The following is a 21,962-nucleotide window of genomic DNA, read 5'->3' on the forward strand; positions in this document are numbered from 1 at the left end:
AGCCTTCAATTACAGGGATAAAAAATGTAAATCTCTCCCTGCATGCGTGGCAGTGGGCTATGAGTCATCTCCTTGGTCCTTAAGATAAACCTACAAGGTATATGTGATCCTCATTCTATCCAGGACACACCTGGATTTTCGACTACCAGTTTCTTAAGCGGCAGAGAAAGGATCAAACCCCAAACTCCAAAGGCCATTGAAAGCCCCTCTGCCACTGAGCAGAGCACAGCCCATCAGAAGACCTCCAAGTTCCATGCACAGCTTTCAGACCTTCAGTCCAACTCCAGGTCCTTCCAATGCCTTATTTCCCCCAGTGGGCAAGAGGAGAGCTGTGGACTACACCTGACTCTCAAACATAGTTTTGGGTTACATTGTTTAAGTCAGCTGCCACCATTCAAACTGGAGATTTTTTTTTAAAGCTTTATTTTATTGAAGTGTAGTTGATTAGTTGTATTCAGTGTCTTGTATTCAGTGTTGTATTAGTTCCTCTATGCAGCTAAGTGATTCCGTTTTATATATATATATTCTTTTCCATTATGGTTCATTACACGACATTGAACGCAGCTCCCTGTGCTATGCAATCAGACCTTGTTGTTCATACATAAGAGCCTGCCTCTGCTGATCCAGGACTCCCACTCTGTCCCTCCCCCAACCTGCCACTCCCCCTTGGCAACTACCAGTCTGTTCTCTATATCTGTGAGTCAGTTTCTGTCTCATAGATAAATCCATTTATGTCATATTTTAGGTTTCACGTAGTAAAAGCGATACCGTATGGCATTTGTCTTTCTCTGTCTGACTTCACTGCGTGTGATCATCTCTGGGTGCATCCGTGTTGCTGCAAATGGCATTATTTTGTTCTTTTTAGGGCTATTCCATTGCACATGTGTACCATATCTTCTTTATCCACTCATCTGTGGAAATTTGGTTGTTGCCATGTCTTGGCTATTGTGAAGAGTGCTGCTATGAGCACAGGACTGCATGTATCTTTTTGAATTACAGTTTTTCTGGATATATACCCAGGAGTGGGATTGCTGGATCATATGGTAACTCTATGTTCAGTTTTTTGAAGAACCCCCTTGCCGCTTTCCACAGTGGCGGCGCCCGTTTGCATTCCCACCAGCAGTGTTGGAGGGCTCCCTTTTCTCCATACCCGCTCCAGCATTTGCTATTTTTAGACTTTTTAATGATGGCCATTCTACATGGTGTGAGGTGGTACTTCATCATACTTTTGACTTGAAGTTATCTAATTATTAATGATGATGAGCATCTTTTTATGTGCCTATTGGCCGTCAGTATATTTTCTTTGGAGAAATGTCTGGGTAGGTCTTCTGCCCAGCCTTTGATTGGGTTGTTTGTCTTTCTGTTATCGAGTTGGATGAGTTGTTTGTAGGTCACATCACTTGCAAATATTTTCTCCCAGTTCCTGGGTTGTCTTTTCATTTTGTTTATGGTTTCCTTTGCTGTGCAAAAACTTACAAGGTCCCGTCAGATGATGAGTTTTCTTTCTTTCTTTGTTTGGCTGTGCCTGGTCTTACTTGTGGCACCTGGGAGCTTCGATTTTCATTGTGGCATGCAGGGTCTTTTAGCTGTGGCACGTGGGATCTTTAGTTGAGGCCTGCAAAGTCTTAGCTGCAGCGTGTGAAATCTTGTTCCCTGACCCGGGATCAAACCTGGGTCCCCTGCATTGGGAGCATGGGGTCTTAGCCACTGGAGCACCAAGGAAGTCCCAAATGCGGAGATTTTAGATAAACAGCAAGGATATATTGTATAGCACAGAGAATTATAGCCGTTATCATGTAATAATCTTTAATGGAGAATAATCTGTAAAAGTACTGAATCTACGTACTATGCTATACACCTGAAACTAATATAATATCATCAATCAACTAGACTTTAAATGAAGCATTTTTTAACTGTGAGATTTTCACAGAAATTAAGGCTCTGGGTTCTCTTAAAAAATCAGAAGATCTGTCCATGCTGCATCCACACTCCCAAAGGTCACCACTTGGCTGGAGCTGCATAGCAACTGGTTCCTTTCAGTGGGGTAGGTGGCTTCCAGTTGGCCACAATCCCCACCACTCCCTGTTGCCTCCCTGACATGAAGGCCACGTGTCAGCTGTCATTCCTATCTCTCTTGCACTATTGTCTTTCTCTAAGAAGAGTTAAGGGGAAAGTTAAATATTTCTTGTACCAAGAGGTGGAAATTGACAGATCAGCAAGGCACGTGTTTCACTCCTTGAAGTGAGCTACTTAGTCTCTGTAAATCTTGTTGGCTTTTGTGCCTCATTCACAGAATAAAGTCCAGACCCTCTGGGCTGGCTTGCAGACCTTCCATGACCTTGGTCTTCCTTCCATTCTGTCCTGCCTCACCTCCCAGACTCTCATCTTTCTGTTTTCAGCTACAGCCTACGGTTGCACCAGCAGACTCCCCCAGCTTTATCCATGCTGTTCCCTTTGCCAGGAATGCTTTTCTCACTTGCCATTCATTTGCCCAGCTAATGCTCACTCAGCATTCAGGTCTTATGTTAGACATCTCTGCCTCCAGGAAGCTATCCTTGACTATACTGAGTTAGGTGTCCTTCCGGTGTGTTCCCTTAGAACCCTCTTCTATTTTTCACTAATTATTTTATCACCTACTGATTTGTGTCTTTCCCTCACTGGACTTCAGAGCTCAAATGCAGGGACTGTGACCATGTCTTACTTCCTTCCACATCTCTGCTTTCTAGCACAGCACAGTCTATATGCCCCGTAATTAGTGGTCAGGTTAATTTTCTCTCCATTATAACTCAGCACAAGCTGATTTAAACAGAAAAGTGAATTTATTGGCATTTATAACCAAAAAGTTCAGGGGCATGGTTGAATCCAGAGGTTCAAACGGTGTCAACAGAAGTCAGCCTCTTTGCATCCCTTGGCTCTGTTTTCTTCAGGTTGGCTTTGTTCTTTTCACGTGTGATGGCAGAAATGCCCCCAAGCAACACAGGACTGCCAGCCTGATAACTGTTGTAAAAAGAGAGTAACTCTTTCCCAGGAGTTCCAACCAAGTGCCAGACAAAGCTCTCCTTGGCCTGGCTAGAGCCAGTCACTCAAAGGTGGATGTAGGTTGAGACAGCCCCCTTGGGACTACACAGACGGGGAGTGATGGAATCCCCGGCCTCACAAACACTCAGGATACTGTTACCAGAAGGTAACAGCATGGATGCTGGGAAGACAAGAACACCAGCCCTGAGCTTCCATGTGTATGTTTTAAGCCATATGAGAGCCAAGAACACGCATGTTCTTACCCAGCTCATAGAAGGTGCTCAGTAAGCGCTTGAAGACAAATCTGGCCCAGTTACCAGGGGCCACGCCCTTAGATGTGGCTCTGAAGGGTCTGGCCCATTACCTCCATGCCCTCATCTCCTAGGACTCCTCCTCTTCCTCTCTCTACTCCAGCCACACTGGTACTCAGCCCTGCCAGCCGCGCCCTGCCAGCCACCCCCGACCTCAGGGCCTTGGAACACTTGCTCCCCTCCATCTGAACCATTCCTCCTCCCACATGGCTTCCTCCCTCTCCTCCTGAAGATGTGTTCAGATGCACAGATTCACACAAGGACCTCCCTGACCATCCTATGAGATGCAATGCCTCCCGCACAGCCCACACAACACAAATCCTTTGCTGTATTTTTTCCATAGTCTTTATCACTCCATGTATAGAATGCACTTTGCCCAGTTCTTGGAAGCACACTTTGGTGGTCTGTAATAAATATAACCGTAAGTAATAATGAGTGAATGAATGTCTTTTAAAGAGCTGCATCTTTATTTATTTATTTATCTATCATATATTTATTTGGCTGTGCTGGGTCTTATTTGTGGCACACAGGATCTTTAGCTGTAGAATCTAGAATCTTTAGCTGTGTGGAATCTAGTTCCCTGACCAGGGATCGAACCCTAGCCCCCTGCATTGGGAGCTCCGAGTCTTAGCCAGTGGACCACCAGGGAAGTCCCAAGAACTACATCTTTAGAAGCATGTTGCTGGTTGTGTAAGAATATCCTCTCTCGTCCGACTCTGTGCGACCCCATAGACAAGCCCAACAGGCTCCCCTGTCCCTGGGATTCTCCAGGCAAGAACACTGGAGTGGGTTGCCATTTCCTTCTCCAATGCAGGAAAGTGAAGAGTGAAAGGGAAGTTGTTCAGTCGTGTCCGACTCTTAGCGACCCCATGGACTGTAGCCTACCAGGCTCCTCCGTCCATGGGATTTTCCAGGCAAGAGTACTGGAGTGGGGTGCCATTGCCTTCTCTGAATGTATCACTACCACTACAAATAATAGTAATAAAAATAATAATGAAAAGCACAAGACTCAAGAGTGTTGATGAGGACGTGCCCATTCCTGGACAGAAGCAGGAGCCACTTTGCTGGGTGTCAAGCCCTGGTCTAAGCTTTTGGTGTGAACTTCCAGAAATGCACTGGTCTCAAATGCCCCTTGGTCATGAATGGTGACTCGAGTTAGGGTGGTCATCTCATCTGGGTCATCTGGAACTTTCCCCGTTTTCACATTCAAGGTGGCAAGTCCCAGGAACCTCCTCAGTTAGGCACATCCAGATAGTCGGTCCCCCTAATCCACTTTCACAGCTCCATTTATCTATTTAATATTTTGCATTTAAATTTACATCCTAGGGAAATGCTTTTAAAGCTGCCAGACACCTCCAGCTGAAAGAACATTTTTCAAAGGATAAAAAAAAATCTTAAGAGGCTGAGTAGTTGCGTAAAACTTCAAAAGAAGAACCAGTTTAGACATCTTTGTTTGTTCTCTTCAATTTAACTATGATTTTATCATTTGTAGTCAGTTTGATTCTTTTGTGATTCAGTGATGACGGGCATTTATCCTTCTGGTTTTTTTGGTAAAGTTCTTGTGAATACAAATAGACCCATTTGCTGAGCTAAGAAGATCGTTTCTATTTTCTGTGTTCTCCTATGAAACTGCCAAAGAAGCCAAGTTTTTTTTTTGGTTTTTTTTTTTTCAGCTTTACTGTTTAAACATGTGAATCAACCTTTTTTTTTTTTTTTTTTCTTTACCACCATCATTTACTTGTCTTTCTCTTTCAAACAAGCTGATCTGTTTTCCAGGAGTTTCCAAGTAATTAAACCCAATTAAAACCATTAAATTCTTTCTTTTAATGACAACTTTATTATTAAAAGCTAACCACAAGGAGGAGATTTAACTGGCAAAGCCCTCCATTGTGTGTTAATCCGTCCCTAACCTCTGGCTGACACTTCCAAGAGATAAACCCCACAGAATAGCGAGGCTGGTTTAATGAATAGCTTTAATTAATACTTTTCTTCCTTGTGGCAGAGTAATTATTTGTTCAGCTTGTAAACAGCTACTTGGCAGTGTTTTTTTTAAGGCCCAGTTGGCTTGTATGGCGTGATGGCTCTGGTTGATTTTGTGTGTTTGTGCGTTTGGTTTTCTTTTTTCTTTAAAAGGGAGAGGGAGAGCACTGTGTTCCAGAATCGGTGCAAAAGCACATTGACCCCAAGTTGGGGGCGTCAGGGTAATCTACACAAGAGAAAAGCCAGGCGAACACACGTGGCAGGCTGCCTGAATTTGTGAACTGTCTCCAAGGTAGGCAAGGCTGCCCTTTGCAGAAGTCTGCAAGCCCAGACAGGGTGCCCGCCAAGACACAAGCTTGGCCTGTGGCGGTCTGGGTGCTGGGATGAGAAGGAAAAGGCCAAGATCACAAAGCGCCAAACCAAGCTTCTTCTCCATGTCTCCCCTGATGGCCCCTTCAGGTGGCACCCGAGAAAGGGACGGCCCAGTGCAAGCGTTGGGTGTGGCCAGTGAGGCCCCGGAGAAGGTAACTCTGTGAATAAGGATGACAGACCCTCTGCGCTTGCTCCCAACTCAGTATCCACTAAAGAGCTTTACATACATCAGCTCGTTTACTCTCATCCTTTAGGAGTAGATGCTCTGGTTACCCACATGTGCAGGCCAGGAGATGGGCACAGCGACTTCTGGCAGTCACTGACCTCCTAGTAAGAAGGACAGAGCCCGAGTCTGCAGACTGGGGCCTGGCTGCAGTGGTGACGCCGAACAACTGGGCCACGTGGCCTTTTGAAACGGGAGAACGGCACTTACACTCAGCTGGTTGGGAGATCGAAGAATTTTTTAACTTGTCACTTATTTAGAAAGCTAGTTTCATTGATAAGGTTGTCCACTCTAGAATTACAGAGTTAATTGACTAAGAGCCAAGCCTTTCATTAATTTTAAAGGAATTAGAGCAGCGGTTCCCCACTTGAGGGTACTTTGGCCTCCCGGGCGCTTGACTGGAGACATTTTTGGTTTTCACAACTGGATGAGGGGGATACTCCTGGCACCTAGTGGATAGAGGCCAGCGATGTTGCTGAACAGCCTACCATGGACAGTACAGCCCCAGCAAAGAATGATCTGGCTCCAAGGGTCAACAGTGCCGAGGCTGATTTATCAAGAGCTCCCTGATTTATCAAGAGCTCCAGTTTTTCACTCCAGAGATATTCTGTAAACACACAAAAGCAGGTTCATGCACCCACCTATCGGTCTCCTAAAGAACTAGCCCAAACTTCTTCTTTTAAAGTAATTAAGAGTTCCCTGGTGGTCTAGTGGTTAGGATACAGCACTTTCACTGCCATGGCCTGAGTTCAGTGCCTGATTGAAGAACTGAGATCCTACAAGACAGGGGTCCCCCACCTCCAGCGTCTAATGCCTGACGATCTGAGGCGGAGCTGATGTCATAATAAGTGTAATGTGCTTGAATCATCCTGAAACCATCCCCCCACCACCCCAGTCCATGAAAAAATTGTCTTCCACAAAACGATCCCTGGTGCCCAAAAGGTTGGGGAACACTGCCGCGAGACACGAAGTGTGACCCAAAAAAATAAGAATAAAGTAGTTGACTAAGGAAGTCTCTTAGTGAATTTGACTGTTAACCATGCCGCTAGCTTTCAGAAACACATCTAAGGAGCTGAGTTCTCACAGGAATATTAGCCGTGAGCTTGCTAATTAACAAGTAATTAGCAAGATCACATCCCGAACTCACAAACATCTACTTCTGCTGGTTATACACGTTTCCTTAAGAAAATGCCTTGTGAGGAGCTTGAAGTAGGGTTAACTAACTCCATCACCTAAGAAGCTTCCGGGTAAGAGAAGAGTTTGGAAATCTCCGGATGCCTCTTTAGACCTGCTTCCCGCTGGGAGCACTCAGAGATGCCTTTGGAGTGGGAAGTCCAGGAAGGCTTACACCTGGGGCTGGGTCCACTTAGAGACCGGAAGTGGTTTAACCTGTAGGATGACGGCATAGGAGCATCTTGGAGGAAAGACCGTGGGCTGCCCCCTCTTCATGTTGAAGGACTGACTGGCGTTTCACCTGAGACCCCTGTGATGAGGGTGAAAGAGACTGCCCCTGGAAGCTGCCGTCCTTTGATCCCCGTGAGAACAAGATAACGTGCATACGGGAGTTGTGTTTTTCATTGTTTTGTTGGTTTTTTTCTGAAAATTACTTTTGGAAGCATTGCATTTGGTAACATTCACGGATCTAGAGAGGCCCTGAATTGGTTACCAGGATGGGCCTTCCCCCGGCTCATCTCTCTTTGACACATACAATGACATCCTAAAAAGTTATGGGCTGCTCATAAATCAGGGGTTGGGGCGGAAGGCTGGGGAGCCAAGAGAGGATTCAGAGTCCTTCAAGGCCGGCTCAAGAGATGTGACTTCCAATCTCAGCCAAAGCGTCTGGTTCCTGAAGAGCCATTCCTGGCTTGGGGAGTGGGGAGCGGGGGACAGCTAAGAAGTGAGGGATTTACTGGGTAACTTTTTTTTTCCACATCACATCTGGGAAATGAGAGGCACAAATGCTCAGGGGCAATGAAGGGAGATCCTTCCCCAGCACGTGGTCTCTCCTTTTATCTACTCTGAAGCCCAGCAGTTATTAAAAAGGAAAGCTAGCCTGAGACTGAGAAAAGGATCAGGCTGATTTTTGCATGGCAACCACCTGTCATTTCTCTTAACTTTGGAAGTGTAATTTAATTAAATGGGTCCCTTGTTCATTAATGGAGAAGGAAATGGCAACCCACTCCAGTATGCTTGCCTGGAAAATTCCATGGACTGAGGCGGCTGGTAGGCTACCAGGTAGCCAGGGTCCATGGGGTCGCAAAGAGTTGGACACGACTGAGCGACTTCACTTCACTTGTTCATTAAAAGTAGACCTCAACAGTTTTAAATCAGACATTTACCAAAAAAAAAAAAAAAATTCTGGTGGTAATATGACTGTAGCTTCTTTTTCTTAATAAAGCACTTGTTAATAGTTCCTGTGAAGACATACTCCGTGAGTAAAATGGATAAGATTTTGGTTTCTTCGGTAATCCTGTTACCGAAAGTGTGTGGGGTCCGGCTGCTTGCCAATCCAAAAACAGGCCACGTTGATGGAAAGGAAAGTTAGCTTTATTTCAGATACCGGCAGCTTAGAGGGAGGGTGGCGGACGTCTGTCCAAAGGCCAACTCCCCACCACCACCACTGGCAACCAATGGGCAAGAGCTTTTATAGAAGTCTTGGGGGCGGGGGGGCTACATGCAGAAACAGCACAGTCATCTCTGACAGTCATCTTCAGATGGGTCATCGGTGGTCTGACCAGTGTCATCTTGATTGTTTTAGGTCCAGTTAATCCTCAATTCCAGGGTCCATTTGTTTCCATTTGTTTGTGGCCAGTTTTCAGAATCGCGGTAGCTCATGTCCTGGGTACAGTCTGGTCATCATGTAGCTAACTTCTCCACCTGCTATTTTAGTATCTATAAGACAACTCACAGGATTTGGCTCAGCATACTATCTACAGCCCTTGAGAAAGAACTAAAGGTCCTTGACTATGCTTAACGACTACATTATTATTATTATTCAGGCTCCTTTGACTGTGTTCCTGTTTGCACACTTCCCACTTCTTGGACTCAACTTATTCTTTAAAGTTTTCCGCCGACCAAAGGCAGGCAGAGGCCTGATAGTGGGGGGAGGTGGGCAGAAGGCACAAGGACCAGAGGGATCTGCTCCGCTTCAGTCCTGGGTTTGAATCCCAGCTCTGTCGCTTTGAATCTCCTCCTCGCTTTGAATCTCATTTAATCTGTAAACTAGGGACAAGATATTTTGAGGAGGAAGTGTGCTAATATACAAAAGACTTACACACACTTAAATATTTATTTTTAAAAATACTTAACCGAGCATCTGCCTCGTACCCGGTCCAGGTTCGAGTTACATAGCAGTAGCTCTCAGAGAGCTTGTGTTCTGGTTGAGAGAGAAGCATCAGAAATCATAAGATCTTTCCAGATAATGATAAATGCTGTTAAAAACTGAAACAGCGTAATGAGATGCCACATGAGTGGAGGGTCAGCACCCAGGTTACTTCAGGCGGGATGATCAGAGAAGGTCTTTCTGGTATTGAAAGTGGGAACTGAATGTTACAAAGGGGCCGGCCAGGAAAGCATCTGGGGAAAGGAAATTCCAGGCAGTGAGAACAGCCAGTGCAAAGGCCCTGAGGCAGTATCGAGTTGGCAAGCTCACAGAGCAGACCAGTGGGTTAGAGTGGAAAAGTGAAGGATGCTGGCATTATTCAGAGGGCCAGAGGATGCTGATGGGTTTTAAAAGAGGAGGGACAGTTCTGGTTTTTGTTTTAAAAAGACCGATCTTGCTGCTGTGTGGACAACAGCTTTGGAGGTGAGTGGAAGCTAGCTAGCCATATATAGCCCAGTATACAAATGTGCTTGCTTTCAGCCTCCCTCACCGTCTCCCTCTCTCAGTGATGATCTAAAGGCCCCTTGGGAATAAAGTAAAAACATGAGTTACAGGCTAGGCTCAGATAATTAGAAACAGGTTTTTTTATAACAAGCGTGTCCAGCAATGAAATGGGAAAGTTACGTGGGATGTGTGACAATTTTTCATTACAAATGACTGTCCTGTGTCCCTGGCACCCTCTAATGTGTATTTCCCAACATCACCAAGCAGTTAATTCAGTTCTGACTCTGTCTTCCTGAAGACAGCGTCCGGGTTAATCCCACTCGCTAAGGGCTCAGTCCCACAAGACCGCCCCCACTTCATGCCAGTTGCACATCTACATTGTTACCTGTGCTTCTGACCAACTGGCTATAAATTAGAGGTTCCATGACCCCCTCCTTGGGTTCAACTAATGTGCTGGAGCTCACAGCACTGAAAGAAACACTTACATACAGGGACTAGTTTATGACAAAGGATATCATGAAGGATACGGATGAACAGCCATGTGGCGTACATAAGGAGGGTCCAGAAGGGTCCCCAGCACAGGAGCACCCACATGCAACTGGGGTGTGCCACCTTCCCGACACGTGGATACGTTCATCACCCCAGGGAAAGTTGCTCAGTCATGTCTGACTCTTTGTGACCCCATGGACTGTAGCCCGCCAGGCTCCTCTGTTGGTGGGATTCTCCAGGCAAGAATACTGGAGTGGGTTGCCATTTCCTTCTCCCAGTATTATATTAGTTTCAGGTATGAAACATAACAAGTCTGTATTTTTATAGATTTCATAGCATAAAAAGGTTTTATAGTATGGTTGACTGTGTTCTCTGTGCTGTCCATCACATCCCCGTGACTTATGTGTTTTACAGCTGGTAGCGTGTACCTCTCAATCCTCTTCAGCTGTTCTGCCCACCCCTCTCTCCTCAGGCAACCACTTGTTTGTTCTCTGTATCTATGAGTCTGTTTTCATTTTATGTTGGTTTGTTTTGGTGTTTTGATTCCACATACAAGTGAAAACAAACAGTATTTGTCTTTCTCAGTCCAGCTTATTTCACTGAGCAAAATATCCTCCAGCTCCATCCGTGTTGTCAGAATGGCAAGATTTCCTTCTTTTTCACGGCCGGGTAACATTCCGTTGTATGTACACACCATATCGTCTTTATCCACTCAACTGCTGATGGGCACTTAGGCTGCTTCCATATCTCGGCTATTAAAAATTCCAAGGGCTTTAGGAGTTCTGTGCCAGAAACAGGGACAAAACCCAAATATATATTTCGTACTATAAATCACAATATCAACCCTCCCCAAATGCCACTTCCCCCCAGTTATGACAAGGAGGAGTGTTGCCCAAACTTGCAAACTGCTCTCTAGGGGGAGATGCCACCTTTGCTGAGAACCTCTGCCTTAAAACAGGCTTCTCTGGTGGCTCAGCAGTGAAGAATCCGCCTGCAATGCAGGAGCCATAGGAGACACGGGTTCGATCCCAGGGTCAGGAAGATCCTCTGGAGGAGGAAATAGCAACCCACTCCAGTATTCTTGCCTGAAAAGTCCCATAGACAAAGGAGCCTTGTGGGCTGCAGTCCATGGGGTCACGAAGAGTCAGACATGACTTAGTGACTAAACAACTGCCTTAAAACATGGTATATGAGATCACACACCCAAAAGAGCAGCATTTTGTCTTTTTTTTTTCATTGCATGCTGTGTGGTAGGCAGACAAATGGGCCCCCAAAAGGTGTTCAGGTCCCAGTCTCCAGAATCTGTGAATGTTACCTTGTATGGCCAAAGAGACTTAACAGGTGTGATTAATGTAATCACAGAGTCCTCAGAAGAGGGAGGCAGGAGGTGAGAGTCGATAGCAGGAACTGGCTGCGGCGAAGGAGCCGATGCCAAGGAATGCACTGGCCTCTGGAAGCTGAAAAAGGCAAGGAAACTGATTCGCCTTTGAAAGCTCCCGAAGGAACACCTTGACTTAATTTTTTTATTTATGTTATTTATTTCTGGCCGCACTGGATCTTCGGTGCTGCACGGGCTTTTCTCTAATCGCAGAGAGCGGGGGCTACTCTTTGGTTGTGACGCATGGGTGTCATTGTTGCAGAGCACAGGCTCTAAGCTTCAGTAGCAGCAGCACAGGGGCTCAGCAGTTGTGGCACACAGGCTTAGTTGCTCCATGGTACGTGAAATCTTCCCGGACCAGGGATCGAACCCCTGTCCACTGCTTTGGCAGGCAGATTCCTATCCACTGGGCCACCAGGGAAGTCTGAAACACCTTGATTTTAGATTTCTAATGTCTAGAACTCTGTAAGAGGACAAACTTTTGTTGTTTCAAGCCACTGAATTTGTGGTGATCTGTTACAGCATCCACAAGAAACTAACATACATGCTCATCTTTGTGTTTAACTTTCTGCGATGGTGAGTGGAACAGGTTTGCCATCTGCAGTTGTGAGGACAAGTTTCTTTCTGAACTGTGTTTGTTTAAAAAAAAAATGTGCAGGAAGGGTAGCTCAATTAAAGGAAAATCCTAAGTTAACACAGCTGCTCTGCAGTGTGTGAAACTTGCAAAGGTGTTACAAGAATGGCTGTGGTTTAGCAAATACCAGGTCAAACTACTGCACGGGAATTTCTAAGTGGGGAAAGCATTCTGATGGAAGGTTGTGGACTCTGATGCCTTTTTGCTAATTTGCCTGTGCTAATAATATACCCAAGCACCAGGAGGAAATCATATCGCACTCATTATCCTACGGGAGCCCTAGAAAGGAGTCACTTGCTTATATTCATGTGAGGAAACTGAGACCCAGGGAGGGTGAACATCTGATCCAAGGTCATGTCCCTGGGGAATGGCAGTCCTGGGATTTGAAGCCAGGTCCTGCTGACTCCGCAGTTAATGTTCTCGGTCGCTTTGCTTCAGGAAGCTTCTTGCCTGTGGCCACTTTCACGCATACCTGGTGAATGGTGGAGGCGATCTGTGGTGCTCATTGGAGGAAAGCACTTGCTCCATTAGGCAATGCTTGTATAAAAAAGAGACTGTGGCCCTAAGACCAGAAAATAAAACAGGCCCTTCCGTGCACTTGCCTTCACAACACTTTAGGGTTGAGGGAGTAAGAGGTGCCATCAGTCTTCTGAAGTGCTGCCTGGAAAGGCTCAGTTATTCCTAAGATGTGCAGAAGCACTTGAACTTGCCTGTGGTCATTGCCACTCTGACTGAAATATACCTGTTTGGGTGCAGACACAGGGAAGCTGTGAGCAGAGTCAAGAATCTTTCAACTGCATGCAACAGAAACAGCACACATTAGTTTAAGACAAAATGGAAAATGTATTCGTGTAACCAGAATATCCAGTAGATTTTAGAAACAGTGGGATCTGATCCCCCAATATTTTCGTATGAATTTGCATATGATGATGTACTTTGATGTTTCGTCATCTATTCTACTGCTGCTGCTAAGTCGCTTCAGTTGTGTCCGACTCTGTGCAACCCCACAGACGGCAGCCCACCAGGCTCCCCCGTCCCTGGGATTCACCAGGCAAGAACACTGGAGTGTCATCTATTCTAGAGATTGGTAAATTTTTCCCTGGTGGCATAATAAATATTTTAGGCTTTAGGCTAGGCTCTGCAGGAGCGATCAACACTGCCATTATAGCCCGAAAGCAGCCACAAACGATGAGCAAAGAAGTGGGCGTGGCTGTGTTCCAGTAAAACTTTATAAAAATTGACAGCCGTAGTTTAGTAACCCCTAGATTCTCTTATCGGAGAAGGCAATGGCTACCCACTCCAGTACTCTTGCCTGGAAAATCCCATGGACAGAGGGGCCTGGTGGGCTGCAGTCCATGGGGTCGCTAGGAGTCGGACACGCCTGAGTGACTTCATTTTTTTTTTTCACTTTCACGCATTGGAGAAGGAAATGACAACCCACTCCAGTGTTCTTGCCTGGAGAATCCCAGGGACGGGGGAGCCTGATGGACTGCCGTCTATGGGGTCGCACAGAGTCGGACACGACTGAAGCGACTTAGCAGCAGCAGATTCTCTTATATTTCTTTCATTCTTTTTTTGTCTTTTTTAAGCTGGTCATTTTTAAAGTAAACATTCACTAAAAGGATGACGACCTGCTGCTGCTGCAGCCCACCAGGCTCCCCCGTCCCTAGGATTCTCCAGGCAAGAATACTGGAGTGGGTTGCCATTTCCTTGTCCAATGCATGAAAGTGAAAAGTCAAAGTGAAGTCGCTCAGTCGTGTCCGACTCAGCAACCTCATAGACTGCAGCCTACCAGGCTCCTCCGTCCATGGGATTTTCCAGACAAGAGTACTGGAGTGGGGTACCATTGCCTTCTCCCGGATGACAACCTACTCTTTGAAAAACTCGTTTAATCTTTGTATTAATAACAATTTTATGAGTTGATTAACCCCATTTTACAGATGAAAAACTGAGGCACACAGAGGTTAAGTAACTTGTACAAAGTCATCTAGTGGTAAGAGGTGGAACTAGCCTTGAACATAATAAGCAGTCTGGCTCAGAACCCACACTCTTAACCTACTACAAAACACTCAGTAATGACTGGCTATTATTATTATCCAGCCAGCTGTAAAAAAAAAAAAAAAAAGACCACACTCTTATAAGTTAATTTCAAGATGAATTTGGGGGTGTGCCTTTCTTTTCTTCAAAGCGTTGTGATGCTGAATAGTGTGGCTCTTACCTCTTTAAATTATAAACGGAATTAAATGATGAATTAAACCATCTACTACAAAAGCGTTATGTGCTTAAAATAGAAAACTTGGAAAATTCAATAAAGGAAATTCTCTTTTGGACGAACAGAGCTGTGATTCATTACATACGACTTTTTGGTTCAAAACTTGGACTCCTTCAGAAATGAAAATGGTTTCCTCCTAATCCACAGGGATTGGGCAGAAGACCTCTTAGAATACGGCTTAAATCGGAGAGCTTAGATATTTGGGAGTGATGAAGGCACTTGACAGAAAACAATTGCCGTCATCTAAATTAACATCTAAATTAACCCCGAAGAATTTTTTGCATTCAGATTTTGAAACCTCCAGGAATCCACATGCCATTTTCCTCCTTCAAGTTTGTTTGATATTCGATTAATTTCGTTTTAGGAAAAGACTTTCTGTTTTAAGGCTCTTACCCTCTCCGCCCGCATCCAGGAAATACAGCCATACGTCACAAGATAACTTACTGATCCACAAGGCAGATCTTTGAGGGGCCCATATGGTGAACACCCCCACCATCTTCCTCTAATTAAGAGAACCTCACCAAGAATGCGTGATAATTAGGTTACAGCTGCATCCAGACCCACAGCGTCTGCCTCGAGGGGGGTTGTTGTGCTTGGAGCGTCCTCATCAGCCTCCTAAATGAAAGCGTGCGAAGCCCACCTCGCCGTCATCAAAGCCGAACCCTGACAAATCTGTAGAACATGAGAGCACATTGAAAAAATCTGCAGTCTGATTTGTACCTTCGTGGGGAGAGAACCACCCACAGATTCTTGAGTCAAAGACGACATTCCATCCGCCCGACCCCAACGGCCCCCAGCGCAGTCCTTTCCACAGACAAGTTACAAATCGAAGCCTGTTTTGGAAAAACTCCCTTTTCTCAGTTCTCCATTCTGGTTTAAATTGATTGTTTCTTAAGCACAATCTGTTTCTTGCTGTTACTTAAGAAATTAACCACCGATTTTTTTTTTTTAATCCAAAGAGTATGTAATGATTAAGAAAATGGTTTTCATGTGAGATGGTATTTTCATAAAGCACATCTTTCGTAGGGTACCATCTGATTCGGGATATTCCTGCTGGGTTTACAGAAACGCGAGGAAGCGCACTGGGATGTTTTGACAATAACCAGCGCTCGTAGAGTGCCTGATATCCTGGACCCTGGGCTGGGGGTTACACGTGTGCTGTTTCATTTAGTCCTTTTATTAGTTGGAAAAACATGGTGCAAAGACTCCATATTTTAGGCTTTCTTTGGGAGGAGTGCTAGTTCAGGTGGGCTTCCTCCCTCTCCAAGCTACACGGGGTGAATTAAGCTAACAAACCAGGATGGTGTGTTTATAAAGCATGTCAGGGATGCATTCAGAGGGCAGCATGAGATGAAACCCCTGTCACCCTGTCCTCACATTAATTCATGCTCAGCCTCCACCAATTTTTGTTTCTTCATTTCTCAGTCTTTACAACCCTGAAAAAAACATTTTCTACTTAGATACAGTGGTCTGGCCCGGAGTAACACTGTGTGTCACTTAACTACAGGGACAGTTGCGCTTTTCTTGGGCTGTTCTAGACTTTTCCACCTCAGCAGAACTAGTTTTTATCAAGTATCTTGAAAAGAGGTTCCCACTACACAGTTTAAAATCATCTAATAGCATGCAAGCAGATTTTAGAAAAAACTGAAATAAGAGAATGCTTAGGGAGTAGTTAGGTATTCTAAAAGTTCTCCTCAGAAACCTTTGGGTGTCTTGAAGTTTTTGTTTCAGTTTTTAATAATCCCAGAAATGTTTGAATCTCTTCTCTTTAAAAAAAATTGAGAATATTCTAGATAAGGCTAAAGTTCACTTTGATCATCACTTCTAATTCCTCTCTCCCCTCCACTCTGCTTTCCAAAGGTAATTACTGTTCTGATTATGGATATATAGCTTTGCAGATATTTACAGATATATAAGGGCCCATGGAAAATATGTAGTAACATTTTATATGTCTCCAATAAATGGTAATAACATGCAGTATATAACTCTCTGATATGTACTTTCAGTCAATATTTTTTTGATGTGTCCATGTTAACAACTGGAGATCTGGTTCATTTGTTTCCATTGAATTTAGTTTCCCATTGCACGAATATTCTACATTTTATTTCTCTAATCTCTTTAGTGGACAGCTAAATAGTTTTCAGTCATTTGCAGTTTACAAACAACTCTGTAATGAGCATCTTTTTACACATCCCTTGTTCACATATATGGATTTTTCTCTAGGGTAGTATTTACTCTGGTCTTCCCTGGGGGCTCGGACGGTAAAGAACCCGCCTGCAATAAGGGAGACCTGGGTTCGATCCCTGGGTTGGGAAGATCCCCTGGAGAAGGAAATGGCAACTGCCCATACTCCAGAACTCTTGCCTGGAAAACCCCCATGGACAGAGGAACCTGGCGGGCTGGAGTCCATGGGGTCACAAAGAGTCGGACACGACTGAGTGACTAAGCGCGCAGTGTACACTGGAGGGTAACGTTGCTTGCCGAGGTTTCCCTTTCTGGCGGCACTGGGCCTTCACTGCTGCACGGGCTCTCTCCAGTTGCGGCGCTCGGGCTTCTCACTGCGGTGGCGTCTCTCGTTGTCGAGCTTGGGCTCTGGTGCCCGCGGGCTCAGTGGCTGTCACGCACAGGCTTAGCTGCCCCATAGCATAGGGAGTCTTCCTGGACCAGGGATCAGACCCATGTCCTCTGCTTTGCCAGCTGGATTCTTAACCACTGGACTACCAGGAAAGCCCCTCCTTTTGTTTTTAGTTTTCTTTGAATCCAAGAAATATATGCGTAGAGTTTAAAACTCATGTCTTCTCCAAAGGAAGGGATTATGAAACGCAGCGAGCAGTCCCCAGTGATTTCCCCCCAACCCCACCCTGTTTTTTCACCCAGAGGCAACAACTCTCAACTCTTCTTGATTCTTTGGGTATTTACCTTCAAATTTCGAAGTAACCTGCTTCTTTACCCACTGCATGATTTTTTTGTTTTCGGCAGGATCTCTGGCTTCCCAAACTACAATGTAAGGCTTTAGCTCTCTCTTCTCACCCACCCTTGCCTCTCACACACATGTAGACTTTGTTTCCACACCCTCCCAATATCAGTAAGTCATCATTTCAGCTTTATTGATGTAGAGGATTCGGCTTCTTATAACCATGCAAACACTTGTCACAGGTAAGCCATTTTTGTCTACAGTAATTGCTTTTCCTGTTTTGTGTGCTGGCCTGAGAGTTGACATTTTTCTGAATAAATCCTTTCAATGGATGAATCTAGGTGGCTGCTGCTTCTTGCTTCCCACTTAGCACATGGAGGGCTGGGCATAGGTGGTTAGGCGTACAGCCTCACTAGGAAAGAATGTGTGCACTCCTGCGGAGGTGAAATGGTTTGGTTTCGAGCAGTATGTGGAAACACCCCCCAAACCTTTCCCCAGGTCACACAGTGATTCCTTACTTGGCTCCATGGAGTTTGTTTTCCCCATTTCCTCTTCGTTTTTCATGGACCACTCTACCCTGCGACTTCCAGCCAGGGCCTGGCGTGCTAAGCTTTGGCTATGGAAGCCCTAATGAGGTGTTTCACCTAATGGCTGTGTTCCTGGGCTTGATTCTTCACAGTTGTGTGTGTGAAGCTGAGATCACCAGCTGCGATTTTCTATTTTTTTAAGGGTCAAGACGGGTTTATGTCATTCATTATTTGTTTTTATAATAGAGGTAATACAGCCTCCTGGTGAAAAATTCAACTGGGAAAAGAGGTGTATGGAGGTCAAGGCCACCTTTCCTCCTCTCCCAATCCTGGCCGCTCCGAGGCCTCCTCTGAAGCCGAGCTGCCCTGAACCAGATTACCGGCTTCAGATCCCGGCACTCGCTAGCTGTGGCACCTTGAGCAGGGTGCTCTGTGAGCCTCAGTGTTCTCACCTCTGAAATGGGAAGATATTAAGTGCTCACCTCAGAGAGCATTGTGGGGATTAAATGAGTCAATAAATACTTAGAGAGTGGCACAGAGAAAGCACCTAACAGATATTAACGAGGACTGTTACTAAGTGTTGTCTCTCCTTATAGATCAGTGGTCCTTAAGCTTGACTGCACATTGAAATCAGGTGGGGAGCTTAAACTTTTCTCGTGCCTGGATCCCACCCGCAGCCATTGTGATTTTATTGATTTTTAAATGCTCCTCACGCCAACAAAGTGTGCGGCCAGGGCTGAGAACCATTATGACTATATTTCCCACGTGTATGCTCTATATTTTCCACGTGTATCAGTTGGAATCAGTGAGGTTATGCTGCAGCGACAGACATGCCCCGAATCTCACCTGCTTCTTATTTATGGTACATGCCCGTTGTGGTCTGTTGTAGCTCTGACACTCATCAGCTTTATTCTGGAACCCAAGCTGACGAGTCACTTGTAGCTGGAACATTTAGCCTTGTGAAGTGGGAAGAGAGCATGGCAAACCATATACTAGCTCTTAAAGCTTCCAACCAGAAGTGGAAAAAAAAAGGGAGGGGGGAGAGTTAGTCGCTCAGTTGTGTCTGACTCTTTGAAATCCCATGGACTGGGATCCCACAAGGCTCCTCTGTCCATGGAATTCTCCAGGCAAGAATACTGGAGTGGTTATCCATTCCCTTCTCTAGGGGATCTTCCTGACCCAGGGATCGAACTTGGGTCTCCTGCACTGCAGGCAGATTCTTTACCGTCCCAGCCACCGGAGAAGGCCCTTCCAACCAGAAGTGAAACATATCTTCTGCTGACATTTCGTTGGCCAAAGCAAGTCACGTGGTCACCGTTGAGTTCCACAGGGAACCTCTAAATCAGGGGTCAGCAGCCTTTGTCTTCAGGGGGCCAGATAGTCAGCACTTTAGGATCGGGAAGGATCTGTCACAACTACTCACCTCAGCCTTCAAAGCCCAAAAGCAACCATATACAACACACTCGCCAAAAATGTAAAAATCGCTCAACTTGTGAGCCATTCAGAACAGACAGCAGGCCAGATCTGACCTGCGGGCTGTAGTTTGCCAGCGCCTGGCGTGTATCCTCTCCCTACAGGGAGAAGCTTTTCAGGAAGGGACCCCAAATATGGATGAAGTGTAATGCAGTCTACACATTATGTGTGTAGGAACGAGAGGGCGAGAGAATGGACCCTTTTATTGTTCACTGTGTTTTACACAGTAATTGCATGCGTGCTAAGTTGCTTCAGTCGTGTCTGACTGTTTGTGACCCTAAGGACCGTAGACCGCCAGGCTCCTCTGTCCATGGGATTCTCCAGGCAAGAATACTGGGGTGGTTTGCCATGCCTGCCTCCAGGGAATCTTCCCAACCTAGGGACCCAACCAGCGTCTCTTATGTCTCCTGCATTGGCAGGCGGGTTCTTTACCACCTGGGATGCCCTTTACACGGTGTACTGTGATACAATTTGCTCTTGTTCCTTAATACTGTGTTTCTGGATGATTCTTTCATGTCAGGAGTTCTAGCATGACTCCCTTTTTTAATGGCTGCCTAGTTTTCCCTGGTATGGATGTACTACATTGGGTTTTGTTTGTGTTTTTATAGTTAATCCTCTCTTGTTAGATAACAGTGGTTTTTTTTAAACATCTGGAGCAGGAAGGCAGCGTCATAGACTGATCAGTATAGAGAACCAAGATCCCAAGTCTGCCAGTAGTTTATACATGGTTTATACTGCTCTCCCTGAAATGTCTTGTTTTCCAAGAGGTTCTCTTTTCCTCCAGCCATTTGTGGTTCTTGCAACACTGAACACACGTGCCATTCCAGAGGCATTTGGGGGGCAGATTTAAACACTGATGAGGATAAATAGAAATGATGAAAAGGTAGACGTGAAATCCCAGAAGCTGTGCAACATTATCACCCTGAGCCCACCTGGACACACATTTTAGGCCGTGTGGGAGCCACAGAGATGAAGACAGACCACAAGCACCGTTCACAGGTGGGACCGGAGGAGGGCAGGCTGAGATGGCACCAACTCCACTTGCACGCTCTTCTCCTCTTCTTCCTAACAGGACACCACGGCGTCCGTGCGCATCGGCCTCATGATGGAGGAAATGATCTTCAACCTCGCAGACACACATCTGTTCTTCAATGACCTGGAGGTTTGGAATTGTTTGATTACTTGTTTCATTCCATAGTTGCTTTATTTAATCACCTGCATCTGGTTTGGGGGCGGAGACACTGCCTTTTCGTTTTCCCTTTTTTCTTTTTCATTTGGAGGCTAGAAACTTTTGCTTGCAACCCCCAAGAAGGCATAGGACTGTGGCCAGCCACAGCTTATTGGAAACACACTCGACCCGGATTCCCTCTGCGGTTAATGGGCTTTTCTCTCTGCTCTAGCGGTGATGTCCACTGGCAGTTTTACTAATCCAATCAAAGCTGTGTAGTTTCTTCCTCCTGAAATTTACTATTTAATAAAGTTTATTAAGGCAAATTAGTATGGATCCTCCTGGGTCAGGAATAATTAGCAGCGGGCCAGGATGGAAGCTTTTAAAAACAATTTACATTCCCCTGAAAACATGTTTTACAAAGAGAAAGGGGAGGGGGAGCATGCTGATTTAAAGTATCAGCTCCTGTGCCCTTAAGCAAGGAGCAAGGGAGATGGGAGAAGGGGGAGAGCAGCTTCAGGAATAAATTTAATTCATTTGTTTATACACTGCCTGTGTCCGAAAGATTGGGGAAAAATCTCAAATAGAAAACATATTTAAGATAGAGCTACTAAAGCAAACACAAAGGAACAGAAAGCCACGTAATGAATAAGGCTGAAGCATTGTACAAAAATAAAAATCTGGCTTGGGTTAATGACAGCAATTCAGAGTCTGTCTGTGAGCTTCCTGGTAGCAAAAGCAAGAAAGGAAATAAAATGCACTACCTTCCCCTAATGAAAAAGCAAACGGCTTTCTCCAAGGTAAGGAAAGGTTGTCTGATAAGAGAATTAACATAGGAATCTTCTAGATTTGTAAATTATATTCTCATTATTGGCTTAACAGATAGAAAAATAAAGGCAACCTAAAATATAACTGCTTATGAAAGAACAATTCTATTTATCCTGGTAGGAATATTTTTTCCTAGAATCTGAAAAATCCCTGGGGACTCCACTGCGAAATAGAAACATCAAGGCTATAAATTTCAAATCTGTCCTGGCCAGCCTGGAGCATTGCCAGTATTTATCATCAGGAAAGGATACAGGGTTTCCTTTCTGTTCTGCTGTCCTAGAGTTCCAGAGGGAAAATGCTTGGTGAAATGATGGGTCTTGTGTTCTGTCCAGTCTCGACAAGCCATTTGGGCCTCAGTCCTCACGTCTGTGAAATGGGATTGATGCCCTCTGTCCAGCCTCTTTTTTAAGAGAGGATTGAGATAGAAACTTGCTGAGGAAGAAAGAGAGCTTTGGAGTAGTGGAAAATGCCAGTAGCATCAAAGCCCAAAACTATCTCTTTCACCAAAAGCAACATGCAAGCTCTCTTTACTAAGGCCTCTCATATCTT

The 21,962-nt window shown here is 45.2% G+C and overlaps 1 protein-coding gene and 1 long non-coding RNA gene across 6 annotated transcripts in view; one reads left to right on the forward strand and one right to left on the reverse strand.

Moving 5' to 3' along the window:
* The window catches only part of EYA2 (EYA transcriptional coactivator and phosphatase 2), a 264,116-nt gene that overhangs the window by 201,666 nt on the left and 40,488 nt on the right, over positions 1 to 21,962 (forward strand). For all 5 annotated transcript variants that reach the window (XM_010811532.4, XM_010811531.4, XM_059892762.1 and 2 more), the window contains 1 exon segment: positions 20,490 to 20,579. In XM_010811532.4, coding sequence (XP_010809834.1) covers positions 20,490 to 20,579 — 90 coding nt within the window.
* LOC132346977 (uncharacterized) lies at positions 5,535 to 21,480 on the reverse strand. Its single transcript, XR_009497020.1, has 4 exons — positions 20,350 to 21,480; positions 15,025 to 15,175; positions 11,535 to 12,973; positions 5,535 to 11,001 (listed from the first exon to the last, which is right to left on the reverse strand). It is a non-coding gene; the product is annotated as an uncharacterized lncRNA (long non-coding RNA).

This window comes from Bos taurus, chromosome 13, assembly GCF_002263795.3.
Source record: "Bos taurus isolate L1 Dominette 01449 registration number 42190680 breed Hereford chromosome 13, ARS-UCD2.0, whole genome shotgun sequence".
NCBI lineage: Eukaryota > Metazoa > Chordata > Mammalia > Artiodactyla > Bovidae > Bos > Bos taurus.